Source organism: Mirounga leonina, unplaced genomic scaffold (assembly GCF_011800145.1).
Source record: "Mirounga leonina isolate KUSES-001 unplaced genomic scaffold, KU_Mleo_1.0 Mir_366, whole genome shotgun sequence".
Lineage (NCBI taxonomy): Eukaryota > Metazoa > Chordata > Mammalia > Carnivora > Phocidae > Mirounga > Mirounga leonina.
Window position 1 is genome coordinate 1,626,158 of NW_023270709.1, and position 23,652 is coordinate 1,649,809.

Here is a 23,652-nt window from a genome sequence, read left to right on the forward strand (position 1 = left end):
GGAAGGGCCAGCCTGGGCAAGTGGGTACCTGATGGTGGGCCCCTGGGCAGCCTCCCTGTCTCCGGGGGCCCCCTCAGCCACCTTGTCCTCTAGCTGGTGGGCACTGAGGAACTGGTTAAGGTCACCATTCTCCATGTAGTCAGTAATCATGCAGAGGGGGTCATCCTGCACACACACGCCCAGGAGCCGGATGATGTTTGGGTCCTTTAGCCTCGACATGATCTTCACCTCCTTCAGGAAATCATTCCTAGGAAAGCAGGGAGGTGGCAGGGCTACTGAGGGGCTGATCTGTACTTTCTCTCCTGCCCATGTAGACCAGCGCCCTAACCCCAGCAGACAAGCTGACTCACTAGTGACACTGAGACCTGGCTTGAGATCAGCCTGAGATGGAAACTTCCTTCCCCAGCCACTCCCGCTCTGTTGGCCTCTACCATATTTCTCTCCTGATGGCTCCCCACTCTTCATGGCCTCCCTTCCCTATCCCCAGACAGCATCCCTGGACCTCACCTGGCATTCTTGGTGGCATCTGGCCGTAGGATCTTGACAGCTACCAGCAAAGGGTGTCCCTTGCACACATTAAGGGGGAAATCAAGACTGACCAGATCTTGAGGGTTCTCTACCTCACACAGGTGCACCTGGGGAAAGAAGCTCGTTTGTTAGAAAGTCACATGGTTCACTGAGGTCACAAGGTCAGCTGGGATAACACAGTCATGGATGACAGGTTCTGACCGATGGGGATGTATGGGCATGGCGTCAGAGCCCCAGATAGTCGAGACTCTACCGATAGCTGGGCAGGGATCCTCCTTACCTCCCCAAATTGGCCCTCGCCAAGCTTCTCCTTGAAGCGGAGCCGAGACCGAGGGAAATCCACTCTGGGAGGCCCATCCCCGGCAGCCCCTGGGGGCAGCGCGGGCACAGCATAGGTGTTGCCCCCGGTGACACCCTGCAGGGTGACAATGTCAGCCTCGGCATAATGGGGGACGCTGTTCTGGGGAGGTGGGGGCAGAAGCGGGGCACCCGGCTTCTCGGGCTCCATATAGTCCCCACTGCAGGCTGGAGGGGTGAGGGGAAAGAAGACAAGACGAGGCATCAGGAGCAGCCCCCGAGAGCCATGGTTCTCCACACCCTAGCCTCCCAAAGGCCCCCTGTCTCCCAGTTGGGTGAGAGACTAGGTCTACCCTCCATCTTCTTGGTATCCTACCCTCCAACCTCAAACCAGAGAAGACGCTGGTGTGAGACGAGAGTGAGCTGTTCCAGAGTTTAAGGCAATGGAAATGGTTGAACAAAGAATGTCATAAAGTCTGTTTTCTAGGGATCCCAGCACAGCCCAAGAGACCATGACAGAAGTCTTGACTGGAAGAGGAATTCCTCTACCCACCATCAGAAGAAGGATGGTGCCAGTCATCTGGTCACCCCCTACTTTCCAAACCCTTGTCCCACTTGCCGCCGGCCCCTCCTGCTCACCTGGCTGTTCTACCTACCCGCACCCCCCCACACACACTATCAGCCTTGGTTCCTCCCTGCCGTGGTTACCCAAACCCTCCCTGACCCAACAGTCCAAGTTCAAAGACAAGCAGAGACAGGGGCACACAGAAAGGGGGAGAGGGGGACAGTTCCTCACAGCCAGGACAACAAGAAATCTACAGACAGAGGAGAGGAAGCAGAGCTGTCCCCTCTTAGCCCTGGGGAAGCAGCAACACTGAGAGAAGGCAACACCAAGGAGAAGAGGAGCAGACAGGAAGGGCAGGGTGTGAGCCTTCACCTCTGGGACTGCAGAGAGAGAGCGCATGGGGGGAGAGGGCAAGCACCCAGGGTGAGAGGCCCTCCTCCTCGCAGCTCTAGAGAGAGGGGAAACAAAGGAGGAGTTACAAGAGAACCTGGGGTCAGCACAGCAACCTCCTCTCTGGCTCTGGAGAGCAGAAAAGATGGGGTGGATGAGGAGGAGGAGGACAGAGCTGAGAACCAGTGAGCTTTCTGCTCCTCTGCTCAAGGGAAAGGCTTTAAGAAGGAACAAGCACAGCAGAGGATAGCTAAGGGCATAAGAGCTTCCTCCTTGGGAGCTCAGGAGAGCAAAAGAGGCCACAGCAGGGAGAGAGGGAGTGCAAGGTGTGAGGACTTTTCCCTGCCCCAGTAGAGGTTTGGGGAGCCTGGAGGAGCCTAGAGGCAGAGGGGCTTACCCTGGGTGTTGGTGGGTTTGGCCCAGGCGGGTGTGGGGGGGCCGGGGCCCCGAGGGGGACGGGCGTAAGTGGCCAGAAGGAGGCGGTAGGCTGGATTGGAGAGCAGCAACGCTGTCGGGAGAAGGAGGGAGGGGAGACACGGGGAAGGGATGAGACTCAAGGCTAGACAGACAGGGAGACCTGGAACAGGGCAAGACCAGGGCTGATGGGAATGAATGTACTGAGAGACAGGGACAGGATAAAACAAGGATCTGGAGAGTGCTGGATAGCTGGATGAATAATGAATGAAGGGATGGACAGATGGATGGGTAGATGGGTGGATGATAAACGAATGGTTGGATGGATGGATGGACAGATAGACAAATGCATGGATGAATATATATGGATGGCTGGATGGATGATAGATGAATGGTTGGATGGTGGATGGATGGATAGATGGATGTATGGAGAGATAAACAAATGGATGTTTGAATATATATGGATAGATGGATGATGGATGAGTGATTGGATGGTGGATGGATGGATGTACAGATGGATGAATAGGTGAATGGATGTATGAACATGGATGGATAATAGATGGATAGATGGATAGAAAGAGGACAGATGGTGGGATGGATGGATGGACAGATAAATAGAAGATGGATGGGTGGTTGGATGGATGGATGATAGAAGGATGAACGGATGTATGGATATTTATGGATGGATGGATGATGGATAAAGGGTCAGATGGTGGATAGAGGAATGGATGGACAGATGGATGAATGGATGTATTAATATGGATAGAAGGATGGATAATGGATGGATGGATGGATGGATGGAGGGATGGATGGATGGATGGATAGATTGATGAATGGAATGAACATGGCAAGTCTAGGAGAAAGGAGAGGGGCCAGGAAGACACAACGAGAGGGCACAACAAAGAAGAGAGAGAGATGTGTATGGGACACAGAGACAGGGATTAGGGGTAATACATGGAAAATTCTTGAGAGAAATTATATGGTAGGGACATGGGAGTGATATAGAGTGTGGTGACCAGGGACACAGAAATAAGGAAATGAGTTGAAATTGGAAAGACAGGAAAAGAAGAGAATGAAAACAGAGAGGAAAAGGGATACAATAAGAAAATAAGCAGAGAATGGAGGTGGGACTAGAACAAGGCAGGTCTTACCAGAGCTGTTGGGGACACTGGGAGCAGAGTGGGGCGGATTCCCACGAGGGCGGGGTTCCTGGTAAGGGGGTGGCTCAAGAGGGCCTGGGCGGTTGTTGATGAGGATGGTGTCCCCAGGGACAGACAGATGGACTGTCAGCTCCTCTTCTAATACCCGGCGCTCGGCCTTGTCACGGGAATGGGAATGTTAACTGCACATGATTCCAGCTCATTAAATGCCAAGTTCCCCTTCTCCCCGTCAGTCCCCACAACAGTCGCATAGTGGTATCTACTGTTAACTCTGTTTCATAGGTAAAGAAACAGAGGTTCAAGAGCATGTAGGTGAGTCCCCTGATGTCCCACAGTGGGATTCCCACCCAAATCTGACCAGATAGTTCTAGAATCATCAATCTTCATGCATCTCACCACCACCCAACCCTCGCCAGGAAGGCAAGGGCTTGGAGTGTGCCTGGCTTCTTCCTCTATAGCTCCTCTCTGCCCCTCTAGCTCCACTCTCCCAGCTTCCCATCCAGCTTCTGCCCCAAGAGGTTGACCAGTGTGGACTGAATCAACAGGCTCGGTTTGGGTTGGCCGGAGAGGAGTGTGTTGGGCAGGCAGGGAATAAGGTCAGAGTGATTAGTCTCCCAGCCCCTCCCTGAGAGGTGGACTCAGGCTAACTGTATCCCTGAAGCCAAGTCCACTGCTCTTCTCAAGGAGCCTTTCCCCAGACCCACTCCAGGTTCTGGTAACTTCCCTCCTCTCATCTTGCATGCCCACAGCCCACGGGCGGTAACAGTTCTGTGGGAATTGCACTACTCTTCGCGATTTCCATAAGGCTGCCCGCTCCGTTGCAACCTGTCACTTTCCTAAGCCCGCCTCTGATTATTCTAATTAGACTGTGTTCTGTGGTCCCCGCAGGACCCAAACTGACGCAGGGGCTCCCACACACATTGGCGTCGGCCTGGCCTCACTCCCCACACCCGCTCCCCCGCCTGCCCCCGCCCAGGCCCCCAGGCCCCGCCCCGCGCACCTTGCTGAGGAGCCTTCGCCAGTGCAGCCGCCACAGCATGAGGGCGATGATGAGCAGGAGCAGCAGGATGATGGCCACCAGGCAGCCGATGAGGATGGCAGTTGGGCTCCCCTCAGCCTTGGCCACGGGCTGCTGGCCTCGGGGCTCCAGCTCTGGCAGGGACAGGGGAGTCAGAACCGCAGGAAGCTTCCCACCCTGGGGGGCCCCAGGGACGAATGGCAGCACAGGCCCCACTGGTCCGGGAGGAGGCCCCGGGCTGCTCACCCAAGCTGCTGAAGTTGGTGGGAGGTGGGCCAGGTGGCCACCAGGGAGCCGGCGGGAAGGTGCCCCCCAGGGCTGGAGAGGAGTCATTCACAACATCTGTTGGGAAGGATGAGAAGAAAGGAGGGAGTCAGATAGGGAAGAGGGACCAAAGGGAAGCTACTTGCAGGAGACCTATGGAATTCTACCACCAGGAGCAGGGGTGATACTCAGTGTGTGTACCAGCCCATCTGAAGGGGAGGGGCCGGGCTGGTGTGGATGTCAAAGTTTTTAGTTGCTGGACTGTGAGGAGATACAGGATTCCCATGGAGAGAGCCCCAGGTGGGGATCTGGGGTATCAGGAGGCCGGAGAAGAAGTTATTCCTCAACCAGCACAGAGTACTTCAGGATTTTTATAGCCGACACTGTCCTACTGGCTCAGTATCAGTCATGAGTGAAGGGCTCATGAAGCAAGACAGGGATGGGGAAAGGAGTAGGGAGGCGTTCCGATTATTCAGGGCATCCCTGATTGGGAAGTCTCACGAGTGATAGATAGATCTGGTGCCAGGAGTGGATATTTTGGCATCCTGCAGGTTGGCAATCCCAGAGGCTGAGGATTGGGCATAGACCAGGGGCTTACCAGAGATGAAGGAGATTTCGCTGAAGAGTAACCAAGGCCCAGCAAAGAGGAAGCGGCACTGCAGAAAGCGGCCCACGCGGCCGCCCAGGGGCACGGACACAGCCCGGGCTCTGGGGTCCCCCAGGCTGCCCCCCAGGGCGTGGCGCACAGGCTCCCCCTCCCAGGCCATGGCAGGGCCCCGCTTGAAGCGACATTCCACCCCAGCAGGCAGGCGGGCTCCCAGGGTGTGCATGTTGTTACAGTGGACCTGGGGGGGGGAAGGGAGGATGGAACACAGGGTCAAGGCCAGGAGAGCCCAGGTGAGCACCCCAGGAGCAACCACCCTGGTCTCAGAAGAGCCGATGCGCTTACCTGCATGGCCTGGAAAGCCCTCAGCCGGTCAAACTCAAACTCCATCTCCACGTAGCCACCTGGGAAGCTGTGGTTGCTCCACCCCACGTAGTCGTAGCCTGGCCAGACCCGCAGCTCCTGGCTCTTCCTGAAGTCATCCAGCCCCACCACACCATCTGCCAGCTGACCCAGACCTCCGTACAGCAGCCTGGAGAGCAGGGGAGCAGAGGAAGCGGAGGGTGGGAGAGAAAGGAGTGTCACCCTTCCATGTGCTCTGCCACCCCCAGCCTAGACCTCCTGCCCCAACCCCCAGTGGCTCTCTCTTTCCCACCCCCAGGGACTAGCTCGGTCCTTTGCGGCTGCAGGCTGCAGGAAGGCACCACCTCTAGGGAGCACCATGCAACCTATGGTGTGTACATTTACCGTGACGGTTTCCAACAGATGTGTCTTAGCAAAGGCGTGCCTTTTTCGAATTCGCACCAAGTGTCACATGAGCTAGTAGTCACCTTGCTACCCTTCAATCCTGATCCTATGTCTCCAAGGCCCCACCTAACCCATCCCTCTCCCCAGTTCTTGCATCTCACTGCCCAGGCCCCTGACCCCACCCACTACACCCTTCCTCCCACCCCAGGCTCAGGCCCTGCAGGGCCGGCCTCTCTTACCCGCCAACAGCATGTGTGGTGTGTCCATCGTAGGTGGAATCATTGAGGTGCACCGCCTCAGATAAGTACATCGTCTGCCCCACGGGGGCCATGTAAGACAGGAGTCCGTCTGGGGCGGGGTAGGAGGAGGGGTGTTCTAGGCAGGAAGCCTCCCTCCCGCTCCCTTGCATCAGTCCCCTTTTGTGTCCCCAGACAGGCCCACGGGCATGGAGGAGACCAAGTTGGCCAGGCACCCCCTCACTCAGAGTGACAGCTTCTCAACAGGAGAAAGAGGATCCTGGAGGCCCTTCTCCCCTGGCCCCAGCCCAGGAAGCGAATTCTCGGGGGTCTGAATGACTCACCCTTCCAGAGGCAGCCATAGAGCTCCACCCGCAGACAGACACTCATGACCCGGTCAGCCCGGGGGTAAAAGCGAACCAGCCGGGCCACCATGGGGGGTCCAAGGTCCTTCAGCACCACTCCCCCAGGGTCCTCATTACCTAAAATCACCTGTGGCCCAGGAAACAGGGTGGGTGAGTGGGAAAGGCTCCGGGTTGGACCTCACTTCCCAGTCAGCCGCTGTCCCCCTGCCCAGCACACAGTGGCCCAAGGAGACTCATGAAGGCTGGTGCTGAGCATACAGGGCTATGGGGTACAGCCAGGCATTTCTAAAATGAGAGGCTGCAGCAAAGACCTCCGACACATCTCTCAGCCGGACGGTCTGTCCTCAGCCTCCAGTCAGCCTCGAGCACCGCCTGTCTCCATTTGTCTCTAAGCCACCCACCCTGCCGTGTGCGGATTCTACCCAGTCCTCACAGCTCCACACCTGTGCTGCGGCCTTCCCCCTCTCCCCTCACCCCATCCTCTCTGTTTGCTCAGCAGGCATTGGTTGAGTGCTCACCCCATGCCAGCCACGCGCATTCTCAGTGGCAAGCCTCCCGCCCTCCCCCTTCCCCACACCGCACGGAGAGAAACCACTGTGAAGAGCCAGAGGCAGTGTGTGGGGCTGAAGCAGGGAGAGGCGGGCACTCTGAGGGGGTGACATCTAGAGGAGAACTGAGTGGAAGGAGAACCTGGGGACATCTGGGGGAGAAGCTCTCCAGGCACAGAGACCAGCAAGTACTCCTAAAGCTGTGGGACGAACCCTTGCTTGTTCCAGGGACAGCAAGAAAGCCAGTGGGCCCAAGTGGAGCAAGAATATAGGAAAGAGGAGTACGGGAGGCGGACAAGAGCCAGGCCAGGCTAAGCTTCCGCACCCCGGAAGGAGCTTAGCTCTTGTTCTGGCAGAGTGGGAAGCCGGTGGAGGGTTATGGGCCTGGTGTGCCTCATCTGATTTGCATTTTCTCAGGTACAGTGGATGTAGCCTCGAGGTGGAGATACTTCAGGTGGGAACAGACAGCAGCAGGGAGAACAGTCTGGAGGCCAGCATGTTCATCTAAGCTGGGGATGGTGTGGGCATGGCCTTGGGTGGTAGAGGTGGCGGTGGTGAGAAGGGGCTGGATTCAGGAAATGTGGAGGTAGAACAGACTGCCCTTGCTGGTGCTTTGGAAGTAGGGAGTGAGAGACCAGAGGAATCGGCGATATCATCCTAGCTTGTGGCCTGAGCAACTGGTCTGAGCTGGGGGAGGAGCAGGTTTGGGGTTGGAATGGGATTCAAATTCAGCTTGGGAAGTTTATGGTAGGTTTGAGATGCCCTTTAGACATCCAGGTGTAAACGCCCAGAAGGTGGTCATGTTTGCAACATGACATGGAGCTCAAGAGAGAGGCTTGGGCTAGAGAGGGTATAAATTGGGAAAGTCATCGCTGGACAGATGGCATTTACAGTATAGCTGGGGGCAAGAGGAGAGCCAACCTTCCCTGGGGGCTGCCCATGCCAGCCTCACCTCCTGACCCCAGCGGTCCCTCCAGTCCATCCAGCGGTGGCCGTCCCGGGAGTAACGCAACCGGTAGCTGGGGGAGAACTCCTTGCCCAGGCCTCCCGCGTGCCGCCCCTGGGTGCCCACCAAAGCCACCAGGTGCAGCCGCCGCAGATCCACCTGCAGGTACTCTTCCTCCTTTGGAAAGACCGGCCCTGCAGGGCACCATGCCCCATCCCCGTCGCTGCTCTCCAGCCTGGGGGGGGGGGGGGTGGCAAGAGGTCACAAAGAACATCCGGTCTGCCTCTGTCTCTAGTATTTACAGCCCCTCACAATGGGGGGTGGGGTTGCATTGGCACTGGCCCTCCCAGAAGCCCCTGGGCTTGGGCAGAGGACTTGGAAGGGCAGGAAGAGGCCCCACAGGAGCCCCCTCCAGAGCGGCCCCCCAGGTGTGCCAGTTACCTGCTGTGGCGAGCCGCAGTGGAGTCTGACCAAGAGCTGGAGGCAGAGATGTCCCCATCTGGAATGGTCCTGTCCTGCATGCCCAGGGCATAGCGGCACTTGGCTGGGTGAACACAGGCATACGGAGGGTCAAGGCCCCTGGCTCTGTCTCCCAAGCCCCATCCTCAGGGACCCAGGAGCCAGTCTTCTCACCAGGGTCAAAATGTCCCTTCATATCAGCATGTCCAGTTGCCACCAAGAGCAGCGGCGGCAGCAGCAGCAGCGGTAGGGAACAGAGGGCCCCTGGCCCCATAGCTCCTGACTCCTCAGGCCTAAGGGGGCGGGGGCAGCATCTCTGCAGGGGAGCAAACAAGTGGTAGGGTAAGTGAAAGGGCAGTCCAGGGGCCCGAGTCACAGCCAACAACCGACGGGCAGAATGGGCTGCTTTGGGAAGAACAGGAGTAAAGTGACAACACCAATAGTCGCTTAACAGCATCGGCTATATTGTTAGAATGCTCGCCATGTGCCAGATGCTGGGCTAAACTCTGGTACCCACCCCACCTACGATCCCAGAATGCTAAGAGAAGTGGGGGACCCCAGGGCTTTCCAATCTCACTGTCCTCTAGCCCCACTAAGCCCAATGTGACCCCTGGACCAGCAGCCCCAGCAGCACGCGGGCACCTGGGAGACAGGCAGAACCTCATCCCTCCCCTAGATCTGCAGAATCAGCATCTGCATTTTAACACAATCCCCAGGTGATCTGTGCCCACGAAAATTTGGGAATCCCTGCTCTTCACTGGGGTCCAGTGGCATGCACTACCTAAAACCATTCCAACTGGCATCTCCTTGTGAATCTGGGTATCTACCCTCTGCAGCCCTAACAGCAGGAGAAGCTGTTCTGACCTCGCCTCTTCTTGGAGGTCTGCACTGAGTTCTCCAGGCCCTGGAATCCGGAGGAACCCCTAGTGCCACCCCTCATGTCCTTCTCCCACCTCTGCCATCAGCATCTACCAAAGCATCCTATCCCAGCTCTCCTCCTTCTGCCTTCCCTTCCTAAGACCCAGATAAGATCCTGTCCCCCCAGTTCCCACTTTCTCAAGGTGGCTGCCTCTGAAGGAAAAGCCCAGCGCTGAGGAAAAGCCTGAGTTGCCTTGGAGATGAGGGCGGGTCTAAAGACAGGGAGGCCAGGTCACCCCAGGAGGTAGGAAGAGTGGGGGGATACTCCCCCATCCCTTTGTCCTCCTCCAGCTGCTCCCATCATGCTCTAGGGCAGGAATGTAAGAGGCAGCTGAGACCCCACAGCTCTGAAGCAGCAGCTGAGGGGGCTGACTGAGTTGCGGGGGGCACCCAGGCATCAAAGAAGAGCTAGAACCAGAAGCATCACACCTGGTCCCTTGGAGGTCCAGGAGCCACGTGCAGGGGAGCAGGCTGCAGGGTCCCAGGCGGCTGGCCTGGAATTCCTGGGTGCTGCTCTCCACCCCCACCTCTCCCGGGAACAGCGGGGCCCTTGTTCCCCTGGGTAACCTTCATGCCTATCCCAGATGAGTCATCGGAGCCAGACGGAGAGAGAGGAGCTCCGGGCAAAGACACAAAGACAGGCAGAGGATAGGAGGCAGGGGGGGACAGGGCGAGAAACACAAAGCAAGAGGTAAATAGAGCAGGCTCAGAAGTACACGGCACAGAGCCAAGCAGAGAAACACAGATGTCTGGGACAATCCCTCCAACACTCCAGTCACCCTATTTCTCTCTCACTGGGTCAGACACACAGAGGACAGGCTGAGAAGGCCTACCCCAACCCCACCCCGCCTTACCCTACTCCACTCCGTTTCAACCCGTTACAAAGCAGGGACCTGGTCACAGCTTCAGGTCCTTCCCTCTCCTGTCCCACCCCCACAAACACCACCCACACAGCTCTGTGCACCCACATCCCCCAACACACAAACGTCAGCCATGCAAACTTACAGAGCTGACTGTAAACACTGGGGCTCGATGTAGCATACACACCCACATGTGCACAGGCGCGTGCATGCGCGCGCGCGCGCGCGCACACACACACACACACCTCTGTCGCAGACACTCTCCACAGACTTTCAGAGACAGACACATGTGACACCAACTTGAATCTGTTACACACATTCGCCCCAGCCGGGGCAATCACAGACACTCACGCACACATCAACGCCATCCACATGTCGGCCTTCTTTAAAATCCAGTGCCATCGCTTAGTAAATAGCCATCTTCAGACATCTGTGAACGTGAAATGACAGATACCACATGCTCCTGCGATTAGAGGACACTGTGAGACACACACACTCATGCTCTCAGGCACAGGATCCCAAGAGAACTGGGGCCCACTGCCTAGTACACACCAAGACCAAGCCAGAGGGAAGTCAAGGCAGTGGCTGGGCGGGCAATGAGAAAGAGGCACGGCTCCATTTTCCCATACTCTCAGCCTTCACCTGTCTCCACTGTAGCACTCACTCTGGACGCACCTAGGTGCCTGAAGCATTGGCTGGGGCTAGGGGTGCTGGGAAGGAAAGTCCAGCCAGCAGGGGACCCGGCCAGGCCGCGGGGGCTGTGGAGGGGGGGGTGGGACACTGAGGATGGTGCTCACTGGGCAGTGGCCCAGTCTCATGACAGAACCAACTGACCATCCAGAGGCTGTCACTGGCGGGTTAGGGTGTCAGTGCCTCTCTCTGCTGGGCTGAGGGCAGGCTGTCCCACTGGGAGCTGGCCGGGTGGAGGCTTAGCACTTAGCAGATTGGATGCCCACAGGGACTGGCCTGCTGGGAGAGCGGGCCCACTTCTCCAGGGGCCCGAGGGGATGATTCAACGGGGCCACACAAGAGCACCTGTCTTCCTGGGTGTCAGTTCCTTCACACTGAGTAAAGGGTCCTTCCTCAATGCTGGAACACACTTTCTCGGAGGTCAGGGAGGTCCCCCCCACCCCCATTTTCAGGCAGGGACACACTTGGCGCAGCTGGACAACCAAGAACAGCCCGGGAGCGTCCTGCCTCCGCCGCCAGGCCCTCGCCCGGCCGCCGAGCCTCCCCTGGAGCCCCCGGCCTCCGCCTCGGCCCCTCCGCCCCGCAGGGGTCCTCCGCCCGCGCCCCCTACCTCTCATCGCTGTTCCCGGCAGACCCAGGCGTCCGACCCGGGAGCGGGGCCTCCTCGGCGGCAGGGCGAGGGGCGGGGGAGGCGCAGGGAGCCAGGAGCAGGGAGCGCGAGGCGCCGGCGGGGCTCGGGTGTCGGGAGGCGGCTCCCGCGAGCAGCTGTCGGGGGCCTGTTCCGGGGAGAGGAGCCAGGGCTGGGGCGGCTCGGGCCCAGGCGCCGCCTCCCCCCAAGCCCGGCTCCCCCTCCCGCCGCCCTCCGCCCGCCTGCCCGGGTCGCCGCCCTTCCCCCTCCCGGCCCGCGTCGTCCGCGCCGCTCCCACGCCCGGCGCCGCCCTCCCGGCCGCGCGCTCCGCTCCGCCCGCCACGCCCACCCCGCATTCCCCCGCGCGCCCCGGCCTCCCCCAGGAAACCACCCCGCGGTCCCCTCGACACTGTGCGCCCAGCCCCCTCCGCCTACCCGCGGCCCAACCCCCAGGCCCCAGGGTCCCCACTAAAGGGAACAGCCGAAGCTGAGGCCCCGCTTGGGGCCTCCCACATATCCAGGCCCCGTGAGGAGATGGCCCCCTCCCTACTCCCCCTTTCTGGGCTCAGTTCCTGGAGAGGGAGGTGAAGGGGGCAGCCCCAGGGCACAGAGAAGGAGCAGGTTCCCACAGGCCCGGTGCCCAGCCCAGCAGCAGAAGTTTGGATGGAGGAAGGGAGCAGGGCTCACCTGTCCAACCAGGCCCCCCAGCCTCACACTTTTCACACCACCAACCTTTGCTTCTCTCTGGCACCCTCTGGCCTCCTGTCCTCTACACCCCAGCCCAGATTGCCCCAGAGCCTGATGGTCCCCCATTCTCTCCTAGCCCCATTCTCTCTCTACTTCTACCTTCCATCCCCCAGTCCTCTCAAGGACCCTGCAGCCCAGACTCCAAGACCCAGGTTCCCTTGGGCTCCCGGCTCAAGGCCCGGGAGTCCTCAGGGCAAGCCTCCCTTGGGCCCAGGTGACGTCAAGGCTCTGACCACTGGCAGGCATAGGCCTGGATAAGGTGAGGGGGTTGTGGGGGATAGAGACAAAGAGAAAACTGGACACAGCCCAAAAGGACCAGGAACAGGAGTCCCAGAGAAGATGGGCAAGGAGGCTGGGTGAGGTGGGCAGGACAGAGGAGCTGTGGTGGGAGGTGTTGCACTCCACTCGGCCTCAGGCCACCATCTCTCCACATCCACACCTGTCAGCCACCTATCAACATCACTGGCTCAGAAAGATCTCTGAGTCCACTGCAGATCCCCACCCCACTGCACCTCACAGCAGACATCAACTCACACCCTACGTACAGTCCCAACAACAGTCCCAAGAAAGAAACACGACGTCCCAACCAGACAAGTACACAAAAGTACTACCAGGAAGAAGTTGGCCCTCGGTATGGGCAAGAGCTCCAAACCACCAAGGACACACCAATCCCAGCACGCCCAACTGCTAAGGGACTCATTAATAAACAGCCCCACGGTCACTCGGAGAATTGCCACTTCCCACCGTCTCCGCCGACAAAACCCCAGGGGTTCCCAAGAGCACGTACCCCTCTGGAGACAGCCGCTGGGGAATCTGGGCCCTGGAGAGGCTGGGCCGGGGGTGGAGCCAGGCCGGGGGTGGGGCCGAGGTTTCCCCAGTAACCTCACCTGGGCAGACTCTCGACCCCTCCTTCCAGGGACTGTGCTCGGAGGAACCCTGGGCTGGCAGACCGGGCTGGGCTGCTTCCAGAAGCCTCAGGGAAGGAGCGACAGCCCCTCACATCCCACTGGGACATTCCACACCCCAGGCCCACGCTCCCGGGCCAGGTGGCATGGCGGGGCCAGACAGAGGGGTCCAGTGGGGAGAGTAGAGGAAACCATAGAATCCTGAAACTCTTGTCCCCTGGTCTCCCCCAGGAGAAATTCCTCGTCGGTGATGCCCACCTCGCCCCAGCCCAAAGCTGGAGGAGTGGGAGGGATGCAGGGTTGGGGCCCAGCGGAGTCAAGTGACAGTGGAAAGGAGGCTGGAGCCGCCTGGAATGTGGGGCTCGGAGCCGAGATTCCCAGGGGCCAGAGAGGGAAATCCCAGCTATCCAGGGGCCCCTAGAGCAGTGCCAAAGGCTGAGAGTGTCCACACAGTTTTTCTTGGCCCTAGAGCCCATCCCATATCAGCTGCATCACTCCCAACTCCAGGGACCCCTGTGTCTTCCTGAGCCCCCAAAGGACGGTCCACCCCTCCCACATCCATGCCTGCCTTTCCAGCTTCTCCCCTCCCCTTCAAGCCAATGGTCTCCTGCTCCCCAGGAAGGAGAGGAGGGGAAAGAGCTCAAAAAACGTGAGAAGAGGCACGTAGGAGAGAGCAGCAGCTTCAGGCCTGCAGACCACCCGGTCACTGCAAGGAAGCCCACAGGACCAGTGAGAGGGGGGATGGACCAGAAGGGCCCACACACACTAGCTGCAGTTCCCTTCCCAAGAGATGCAGCTGCCTCTGGAGCAAACAGGCCGGGTCAGCAGCTGGAGAGAATGAGAATTGACTGGGGGGGGAGGGCGGTGGCAAGGCCACAACCAGGAGTCAGGCCTTGATACCACCAAGTACAAATGGGAAACTGAGGCCCAGAAGTGGAAGGAGGAGGGAGAGATGACATAGTATGGGGGGGAAAATGAGACAGCTCAGCGGTGGGCAGCCTGGGGGTGGGGAATGACGGCACAGTGGGGATGGAACTCAGAGGAGGGGTGGGGGGGACTAGGGGTCACAGAAAGGAATGGGGGCAGGATGGGGATAAAGGCACACACAGTGGAAGGAGGGAGACAGAGACTTGGGGAGAAGAGAGCTGGACAGAGAAGCTAACTGGAGTGGAGACAGAGGAGGGGGGCACTCAGAAAGTAGGGCAGGAAAGTGAGGAGGCCTAAAAGGTGGCAGAGAGACCGAGGGGACAATAAACAAGGGCAAAGGAGAAAAGAAGGGGTTGGAGTGAAACCAAGAGATGGGGGAAGAGGAGGGAGACTGAGGCACAGGGGTTGAAAGGAAGACACAGAGGGAGATGACAAGTGTAAGAGGCTAGGAAAGGAAGGGGCTACTGAGGGACGGACCAGAGGAGACAGGCCTAATGGCTGAACCGAACCTGTTTCTGGGCGACAGGACACGGAGGCCCCATACCTCCCTTTGGGGACATCCTAGCCCCTCAGCCCATTTGCGGCACCATGGCCCCCAACTCCACTTGGCCTCCTTGGCCTCCTGCTGTGGCCAGGCTGCCTTCCTCCCGCACCACAGGCCCAGAGCACCTGGTCCCTCCCCGAGAGGGGTGGGCCCAGCTCCAGTCCCCACTGCTGTCCTCCCAGTCTGCGCTCTCACCTCCAGCTCAGGGTTCTCCTGGGTCCCAGTCCCCCCCCTCAGGCCTTCGGGGTTCCAGGTCCGGGGCTGCCAAGGCGCCTGGCTTTGTCCGCCTATCCCGGGCTGGGAGCAGCTGCCCCGGCCAGCTGCGGCCGCCTTCGACGTGACCATGGCAACCCAGCCCCGCGCCCCTCCCCCGAGCTTCGCGGCCCCGCGGAGAGGGAGGGAGCCGCCGGGCCAAAAGAAAGGCGGGGAGGGGGCAGAGGACTTCAAAAGTGAACCAAAGGGAGACCCCAGACAAAGAGACCCCAGACAAAGGGGGATGAGGGAGGCAGCAGGGGGGGAAGCAGCATTGGCTAGCTGTGGCCCAGGGCTTACTTAGGCAGGGGGCGTCTGGTCCTGCCAAGGGGGGAAAATCCAGGCAAGGGACGAGAGAGTAGCATTGACTGGCTGCAGTCCTTTGGAGGCCTCCTTCTGGGTCCCTAACAATCCACTTCCTTCTCTCAGGATTTTCCGGAAAACACCCTCAGTTTTCAAGAACGGCCCCAACTTCAGACATATGCTGACCTGTCAGCTCTGAAATCAGATGTCCTTGTCAGACAGTGTACGCCAATCCTTAGTTTGGAAAATATGATCCTCAAAGCTGAAGGTAACGGATTAGGCTGGGAGGGGGTGGGGCAGGGAGGGAGGTAGTCACCAGGCCTCTCACAGCGCTGGGAGGAAGCAGAGTACCAAATGGGGAGGGGAGAAAGCGAGGCTCGGCCTCTCAGAGGCGAGGATTGACCTTGCCACTCACATCTAGCTTCTCGAGCTGCATCCTACTACATCCCAGTTCTCTCACCAGTAAGACGGACAGGATAATACCTGCCCCTGGAGTCTGCTGTGATATTATGAGATGGCATCTGAAAAGCACAGGCCCTTTTCACGGAAGCAACCAGCCAAACTCCACTAACATGATCTACCTGTGCTGCTCCCTCACCGTGTCACCTGTGTCTCTGAGTTCCACATCCCAGCTGATTCCATAGTTACTAAGGGTTTGTGCGGGGCAGGGCCCTGAAAGTAAGCACTATGAGACATACAGTGAGGAACACAACCCACTCCATGCCCTCCAGGCATTTACAGTCTAGAGGGGGAGCCAGACATGTATATGCATATGTGTGTGTGTATGTGTGTATGTCTATAATCACAGAAGATAGCATCACCCGTGCTCTACCTGGAGGTGGAAGGGGCTGAGGAAACCCAGGGGAGGAGCAGCCCAGGTCCTCCTGAGTCAAGGTCAAGGAAGACTTCATGGAGGAGTTGGAGCTTGAACTGGGCCTTAAGTCAGACAGAGATTTGCAGGGATGAGGCAGGGCCAGTCCTGGCCGAAGAAGGGAGGCATGAACATGGTTATGTGAGAATGCAGCTGTGACTGGAAGACAGGGTCTGCCCAGGTGAGTAAACCCAGAGAGGCAGAGTGAGGTGAGGTAATCACATTAGTAGTTTGGCTTATTCCGAAGGTGAGGAGGAAGGGCCTTGGGATATTGAGCTGGGCGATGGCATGATTAGATTTTAAAGGTGGTTTCTGGAAGTGGCGTGTTGGCAGCATCTGGCAGAGCAACAGCTGAGGGGGAGGGATGGGTTGATCCCATGGCATCCTGTCCACATCTAGCCAGTGTTTCACACACCCCCTCCTCGTCCCCAGCCAGGAATGCCATGAGAAAATGCTGAGATTCTACAGGAAAGCAGTGCACATGCTAGATATTTTTCTGGTATTTTCACCTATCATTTGGTTGTCTCCTCTGGAGCATTTGAGGTGGGTGGCGCGGGGCTCTTCATGAAAGGGGAACTGGGCCTGGAGAGGTTGTAACTTGCCTCATCTGAGGCAAGTTGCTGCTTCCCACCCAGGACCTCTCCTAAATTCCTCTGCCTCTCTCTTCCAGAAGTGGGAGGGAACTAGGAGGGGATCCAGAACAGCCTCTGTGAGGCTAGACTAGACGCCTGAGCGTCTTGAGCGCTGCTTCCCCTGGAAACTCCCTCTCCTCAGACTCTCTTGTGAGGCTCGTGGTCCCTGTAATGAACAGAACGGCTACAGGGGGCGCTCGCTTCCCGGGTGACCAACACTACTTACCAGAGAAAGCCGTGAAAGCCTGGAGGGCAAGAGATTCCAGCCTGCGCCTGGGAGGGCAGACAGGGAAGGAGGCAGGAGAAAGGCTGAGTGGAAGCTTAGGGTCGCAGGAGGTGTCATTGGGGTGAAATATCCTGATAGCCATTTTTCAGGAATATTGTCATTTATAGACAGAATCTCAGAATCTTCCCTTTCTCTCTTCTGTTGTCAGCAGCCCCTGGCCTCTTCCTGATCTTGCTGCTGATTAATGAGCCTTGCTAGGGCCAGGCTCTGCCCTCAGCACTTTCCTGAGTCATCTCATTTGGCCCTCGCCACAGCTCTGTGATGTGGCATTTTGATATATGCCCACTTTTACTGGGGCAGAAACAGAATAAGAGAAGTCAAATAATGCCCACACACAGACGTAACAACTGGCAGATCTGGAATTCAAACCCGAATCCTTTTGACTCTATAGCCAAAGCTACACTGGAGGGTCTTAGCCATCATTATTTTCCCAGATCTAGAGTCTGTAAAAAGCCTTATCCCTTCCTTTTAGTCCTCAAAAATACTCTTAACTGCCTTCATCTCCCAAGAATACTGGTGGCCCAAATCATTCTTGTTTGTGTACGAAGAATGTACAGAGATCCAACAATGGCAAAAGATTTGCTCAAGGTCACACCAGAAGTCAAGGTCAGTACTAAGGTAGCATTTCTCAAACCGAGGTCCCTGGACTCCTGAGAACCCATGATGCCCCATGAAAATGATTAAATTCCATGTTTTTGTTTCATTGGTAATTTTTAAAAAGTATCATAAGCATTTTCTGGATCATAAATAACTGATCCCAGCCCTGTATGTGAGTACCTGTGTTTGTTCATGTTTGTGTTTTCCTTCTTATGGTCAAGTTAGCACTTCTGTAATTGTCTGGGTTGCATTTGTACCAAGTAAAGCCCAGGGAACATGTACTGACAACGATTTCTTAGCAATTTGAATAGACACAAGTATGGGGAGAACTGAGTCATCACCGGGCACACACCGGATACTGTGTCAATTTCACGAGTACCTGTATTAGGCAGTATGTGTTCATCTTGCCAGCAGCAACTTCATTTCAGAAAAACAGCTATTCGTCACATCAGGTTAGTTAGCTTAAATTACCTTTTTACTTTTATGTGTTTTTATTTCTACTTTCTTTTGTTTCTACAGCTTTATAACTGCTCAAGTATTGAAGCATAAAAATTCATGGTTAGCTGGGTTTGCACACATTTAAATTATAAAAATAATTTAAATCAAGTCCATGAGAATTGTAGTTCTTCCAAAAGGGTTCATACATTACTCAAGTTTTAAAGCAGGGCTGAACTAAGCCTGGGCCTTTGGGAACCTCCAAAGGCAACCTGTAGTGATCAAATTCCTGTTAAGGACCAGAAATTTCCTCACCTTCAAGATCCAGTGCAAGGCTACAGTATTTACCCCAAAGATACAAATGTAGTGATCCGAAGGGGTACATGCACCCCAATGTTTATAGCAGCAATGTCCACAATAGCCAAAGTATGAAAAGAACCAAGATGTCCATCAATAGATGAATGGATAAAGAAGATATGGTGTATATATATATACAATGGAATAGTATGCAGCCATCAAAAAAACCCCACGAAATCTTGCCATTTGCAACGACGTGGATGGAATTAGAGGGTATTACGCTAAGCGAAATAAGTCAGTCAGAGAAAGACAAATACCATATGACTTCACACATATGCAGAATTTAGGAAACAAAACAGATGAACATAGGGGAAGGAAAGGGAAAATAAAATAAGATAAAAATAGAGAGAAGACAAACCATAAGAGACTCTTAACTCTAAGAAACAAACTGAGGGTTGCTAGAGGGAGGTGGGTGGGAGGATGGGGTAACTGGGTGATGGGCATTAAGGAGGGCAGGTGATGTAATGAGCACTGGGTGTTATATGCAACTGATGAATCACTAAATTCTACCTCTGAAACTGAAAAATAAAAAAATAATGTCCTATCCCAGCCAGACACCAGGGGAAAAATGCAGCTCCCTCTCCACTTCAATCAGCAAAGGCTGAGTGAGGAGCCTAGACTTCCTCTGAGACCTGGTGCTCTGATACCCTGAGTGCCTCCTCTCCTTTTTTGGAGTGGCATTGGAGAAGACTCAATGAAGATCCCAGACTTTCATCCCTGCCCAATAGTAAAGAGCCCCCACTACAGGGTTCTTTTTTTAGAATCAAAAAATACCATAATCAAAATTAAAATTTCATTGGATGGGCTCAATAGCAGAACAGAAAGAACCTCTGTGATTATAACAAAAGATCTAATTTTGTGTCATTGGGGTCTCAGCAGGAGTAGAAAATCAGAGTGGAACTAAAAAAGAATTTGAGGGGCACCTGGGTGGCTCAGTCAGTTAAGCATCTGCCTTCAGCTCAGGTCATGATCCCAGGGTCCTGGGATGGAGCCCCACATTGGGCTCCCTGCTCAGTGGGGAGGCTGCTTCTCCCTCCAGTTCTCTCATGTGTTTTTATTTCTACTTTGTTTTCTTTCTAAGGCTTAATAACTGCTCAAGTATTGAAGCATAAAAATTCATAGTTCTCTCTCTCTCTCTGTCAAATAAATAAAATTTTTTAAAACAAAAAAAAATAAAAATAAAGAAGAATTTGAAGAGATAATGGCTGAAATTTTCCTATATTTGGCAAAATACATAAACTTGCAGGTTTAAGAGGCTGAGTGAACCATGAACAGAATAGACTCAAAGAAATCTACATCGGGGTGCCTGGGTGGCTCAGTCGTTAAGCGTCTGCCTTCAGCTCAGGTCATGATCCCGGGGTCCTGGGATCGAGCCCCACATTGGGCTCCTTGCTCCACAGAGAGCCTGCTTCTCCCTCTCCCCCTCCCCCTACTTGTGTTCCCTCTCTCGCTGTCTCTCTCTCTGTCAAATAAATAAATAAATAAATCTTAAAAAAAAAAAAAGAAATCTACATCAAGACACATTATAATGAAACACCTGAAAACCAAAGACAAAAAATTTTGAAAGCGGCAAGAGATGACACATTCCCTATAGGAGAAAAACAATTCAAATGACAGAAACCATGGAAACCAGAAGAAAGTGGCACAATATTTTTCGAATGCTGAAGGAAAAGAACTGTCAGCTCAGAATCCTACATCCATGAAAAATACCCTTCAGGAATGAAGGGGAAATCAAGACATTCTTAGAAGAACTAAGAGAATTTGTCATCATCATTCTGACCCTAAACTACAGTAGAAAGGAGATAATAAAAGAAGGACTCTTGGAACATTAGGAAGGAAGAAAGGACAATAGAACAAGCAAAAATATGGGAGGACTACACTTTCTCACCTCTTAATGCCAAGTTTGGCCATCACCTGCTCTACTCAATGAAATGTGAGCAGAAGTGATATGTTACTTCCAGTAAGTAGCTTTGAAAGCCAGTGTGTGGTTCTCCATGACTCCACCTGGGTCCTGGTGTGACATGGGAAGAGCCACAGCCAACCTGTAATATACAGCATGAGCAAAGGGTAAACCTTGGATGCTATGAGCCCTTAAGAGTGTGGGGTTTTTGTCACCATAACAAAACTGACTGATATATAATCCTTGATACATCTGCATAGTTCTTTTGTGCTCCCCACATCTTTTCCACATTATTTCCTTTGATCTTCACAAAGCCCTATGACTTAAGGTGGCCAGTTGATGATACTTCTATATCAGAGACTAGCTGGACCCTTGTTTTGTCCCCATTATCAATTGATATTAAATAAATTCCTATGCCACCTGAAGCCTGGTTCCATGGAGATGCCTGTGTGAGAAGCAGCTAGATAGCAAATTAGTCACTACAATTTGGAACACTCACAGTTATAGCTTCCTATATAAGGTTCTTACCTGCGATTACTTCGTCCATAGCATCTTAGTAAGCTTGGAATGTCTTTCCAGGCCTCTCCTTGTACATAAACTTAATCTGCTCTGGTGGGTGACTGCCATTTCTTTGAGGTGACCACAGGTCTGTTAAATTAGATACAGTGTATGCCACATAGCATATATTTTAAGTCATACTTTATCAAACAAAATCTTCAAATTTGGTGAAAATCCATTGTGTTAGTCTTCTATCGCTGTGTAACAAACCACCCTAAAAGTTAATAGCTTCAAACAACAATAAACAATTCACACACACACATATACACATAATAATTTGTTATTACTGAAGTTTTAAAAAATAATTTGCACATCAAGAACCTCCCTCCTTGCCTTGCCACCCAAACTAGACCTCTTCTGGTGTTCCTTCTCTCAGAAAGTTGCCTGTCACTGTCCACCTGGACAAGCCCAGTTTCTTAGAGTCCACCTTGGTACCTCTTCCTCTCTTTTATACCCATATTCAACCCAGCACCAGGTCCTATGGATTTTACTTACTAAATATTTCTCAAATCTGACAGTGTCCCCCAGATTTATCCCATCTCCTCCATCAGCCCTTCTAATTCACATGTCTTGCTGAGAATGATCCAGCCCCCCCTGACCTTCACCTTGGGCCACGACATTCAATCCCCCACATTGCAGACAGAAGATCAAAATGAACCTCTGATCATGTTATCCCCTGACTAAAACTCTTCAGTGATTCCCTTTGTTCTCCTAGGATGAAGTTAAAATTCCCCACCATGATCTAGAGTCCCTGCCAGCCCCAGCAGTCAAGTCTGCTATTGGGATCCCCCCCACTATTTTCCTCTCTGCCCCATCAACTCTGACCACTTCTGCTCACCTACTATATCCCCAGCACCTAGTATGGGGCCTGGCACATAGAAAGTGCGTGATAAATGTTTATTGATTGAATAAAGTGGGGCTCCATCCCAGGACCCTGGGATCATGACCTGAGCTGAAGGCAGATGCTTAATCGACTTATAAACCATGCAAGGGTAGGGTTCAGTTCTCTAAGATAGAAATACTGATGGGTCTTAAAAACATAGCATTGAATGAAAAAATAAGAAGTAAAAAAAACTTATAACATGATATTATTTTAATACTGTTTATTTAAGAGTACATGCACACAAAATAGCAATACAGTTTACAAAAACACATTCAAGCAAGAGGAGAGACGAAGAGCACATTAGAATGACTGCCCAAGGGAGAGAGAAATAAATTAGGAGTGGAGGAAAATGGAATAAATAAATAAACAAAAGAGGGACTTTGCACAAACACATGAGAGCAAGGCACCATGAGTTTCCATGGGGAGGAATGAGAGAGAACCACTGGTGTAGAATGACTAAGAGAAGGCACCCTGACTGAGCCCTGAGGAGCATCCATGTGTAAGATGAGCAGGGGAAGAGTTGCCCCCATAGGAACTGAGCTAACAGGAAGGAGCCGAGGGAGCAAGGTGTCCGAGAGGCCAATGGAAGGATGTGTAAGGAGGTCACGGCCAACAGTAGGATGTGAGCCCTGCAACAGATCAATCCCAATCCCTTGGCTGAGGCTTTTTAGTATTAACTTTGGGGGGGGCGGTTTGGAGCCCAATGCAGGGCTTGAACTCACTACCCCAAGATCAAGACCTGAGCTGAGATCAAGAGTCAGATGCTTCACTGACTGAGCAACCCAGGCGCCCCTTAAGTATTAAGTTTTATATTTAGATCATCTTAATGTTGAATAGTTAATACATTCCTACAGTTCAAAATTTAAAAGATCTGAAAGTACCTACAAGTGAAGCTTCCCTCCAACCCAAGTCCCAGGCCATCCTGTTCCCTTCCCCAGCAGCAATGCTGCCAATCAGTTATTTATATCTTTCTGATATTCTTTCTATCCTTCTATACATATGGAAGCAAAATCATAACATACGCACACACGCATTTTTTTTGTTTTTCTTGTTTTGTTTTGGGTTGAGTTTTTTGTTTGTTTGTTTTTTAAGATTTTATTAATTTGAGAGGGAGAGTGAGCGACAGAGAGCACGAGCAGGGAAAGGAGGGAGAAGTAGACTCCCCGCTGAGCAGGGAGCCCAATGCGGGACTCAATCCCAGAACTCCGGGATCATGACCTGAGCCGAAGGCAGACGCTTAACGACTGAGCCACCCAGGTGCCCCCATTTTTTTGTTTTTTTAAACAAAAAGAATCATGCTGTGTGTGTGTGTGTGTACTATTCAGTTTCCCACTTTTTTCACTTATTAGTGTTTGTTATCAGTATATCAAGAGCTTGCATAGTTTTTATAGTTGCACAGTTTCCATGGTATGGAAATACCATAATTTAAAAAAACTGGCCCCCTACTCATGGCCATTTGTTATTTCTAAACTCTTGCACAAACCACCTGGCACAGGAGTCATGTTGCATGTGAGTGAGTATGTTTGTAGGGAAGATTCATAGAAGGGGCCTTGCTGAGTAAAAGGAAATTTGTGATTTTGATTGCCTCCATTGGAAATTGAACCATTTTATACTCATACCACAAATGTAGGAGGGTCTTCTTAGTATAGATTTTGATAGAGAGATTTGTTCCCATAAATGAACTGACAAAATTAAGAAGTTGAGGAAGCCAAGATATAGTTAGAGGCACTGTAATTAAAAAACAAAAAGACAAGAAAAAGAAGAAACAAAGAAAGAAAGAAAGAAAGAAAGAAAGAAAGAAAGAAAGAAAGAAAGAAA

At 53.8% G+C, this 23,652-nt stretch overlaps 1 protein-coding gene across 10 annotated transcripts in view; it reads right to left on the reverse strand.

The window, feature by feature from the left end:
- DDR1 (discoidin domain receptor tyrosine kinase 1) overlaps nucleotides 1–23,652 on the reverse strand; it is a 48,739-nt gene that overhangs the window by 1,639 nt on the left and 23,448 nt on the right. For 5 of the 10 annotated variants that reach the window (XM_035030643.1, XM_035030642.1, XM_035030640.1 and 2 more), the window contains 14 exons: nucleotides 8,716–8,857; nucleotides 8,524–8,626; nucleotides 8,089–8,317; nucleotides 6,568–6,715; nucleotides 6,227–6,335; nucleotides 5,586–5,772; nucleotides 5,235–5,481; nucleotides 4,619–4,714; nucleotides 4,355–4,506; nucleotides 3,346–3,511; nucleotides 2,178–2,288; nucleotides 809–1,053; nucleotides 508–635; nucleotides 29–247 (listed from right to left, as the gene is read on the reverse strand). In XM_035030643.1, coding sequence (XP_034886534.1) covers nucleotides 29–247; nucleotides 508–635; nucleotides 809–1,053; nucleotides 2,178–2,288; nucleotides 3,346–3,511; nucleotides 4,355–4,506; nucleotides 4,619–4,714; nucleotides 5,235–5,481; nucleotides 5,586–5,772; nucleotides 6,227–6,335; nucleotides 6,568–6,715; nucleotides 8,089–8,317; nucleotides 8,524–8,626; nucleotides 8,716–8,857 — 2,282 coding nt within the window. Of the gene's footprint in view, nucleotides 1–28; nucleotides 248–507; nucleotides 636–808; nucleotides 1,054–2,177; nucleotides 2,289–3,345; nucleotides 3,512–4,354; nucleotides 4,507–4,618; nucleotides 4,715–5,234; nucleotides 5,482–5,585; nucleotides 5,773–6,226; nucleotides 6,336–6,567; nucleotides 6,716–8,088; nucleotides 8,318–8,523; nucleotides 8,627–8,715; nucleotides 8,858–10,670; nucleotides 10,919–11,619; nucleotides 11,786–13,171; nucleotides 13,207–20,921; nucleotides 21,575–23,652 lie in introns of those variants that run through there. The other 5 variants (XM_035030645.1, XM_035030648.1, XM_035030650.1 and 2 more) reach the window with 5 other exon arrangements.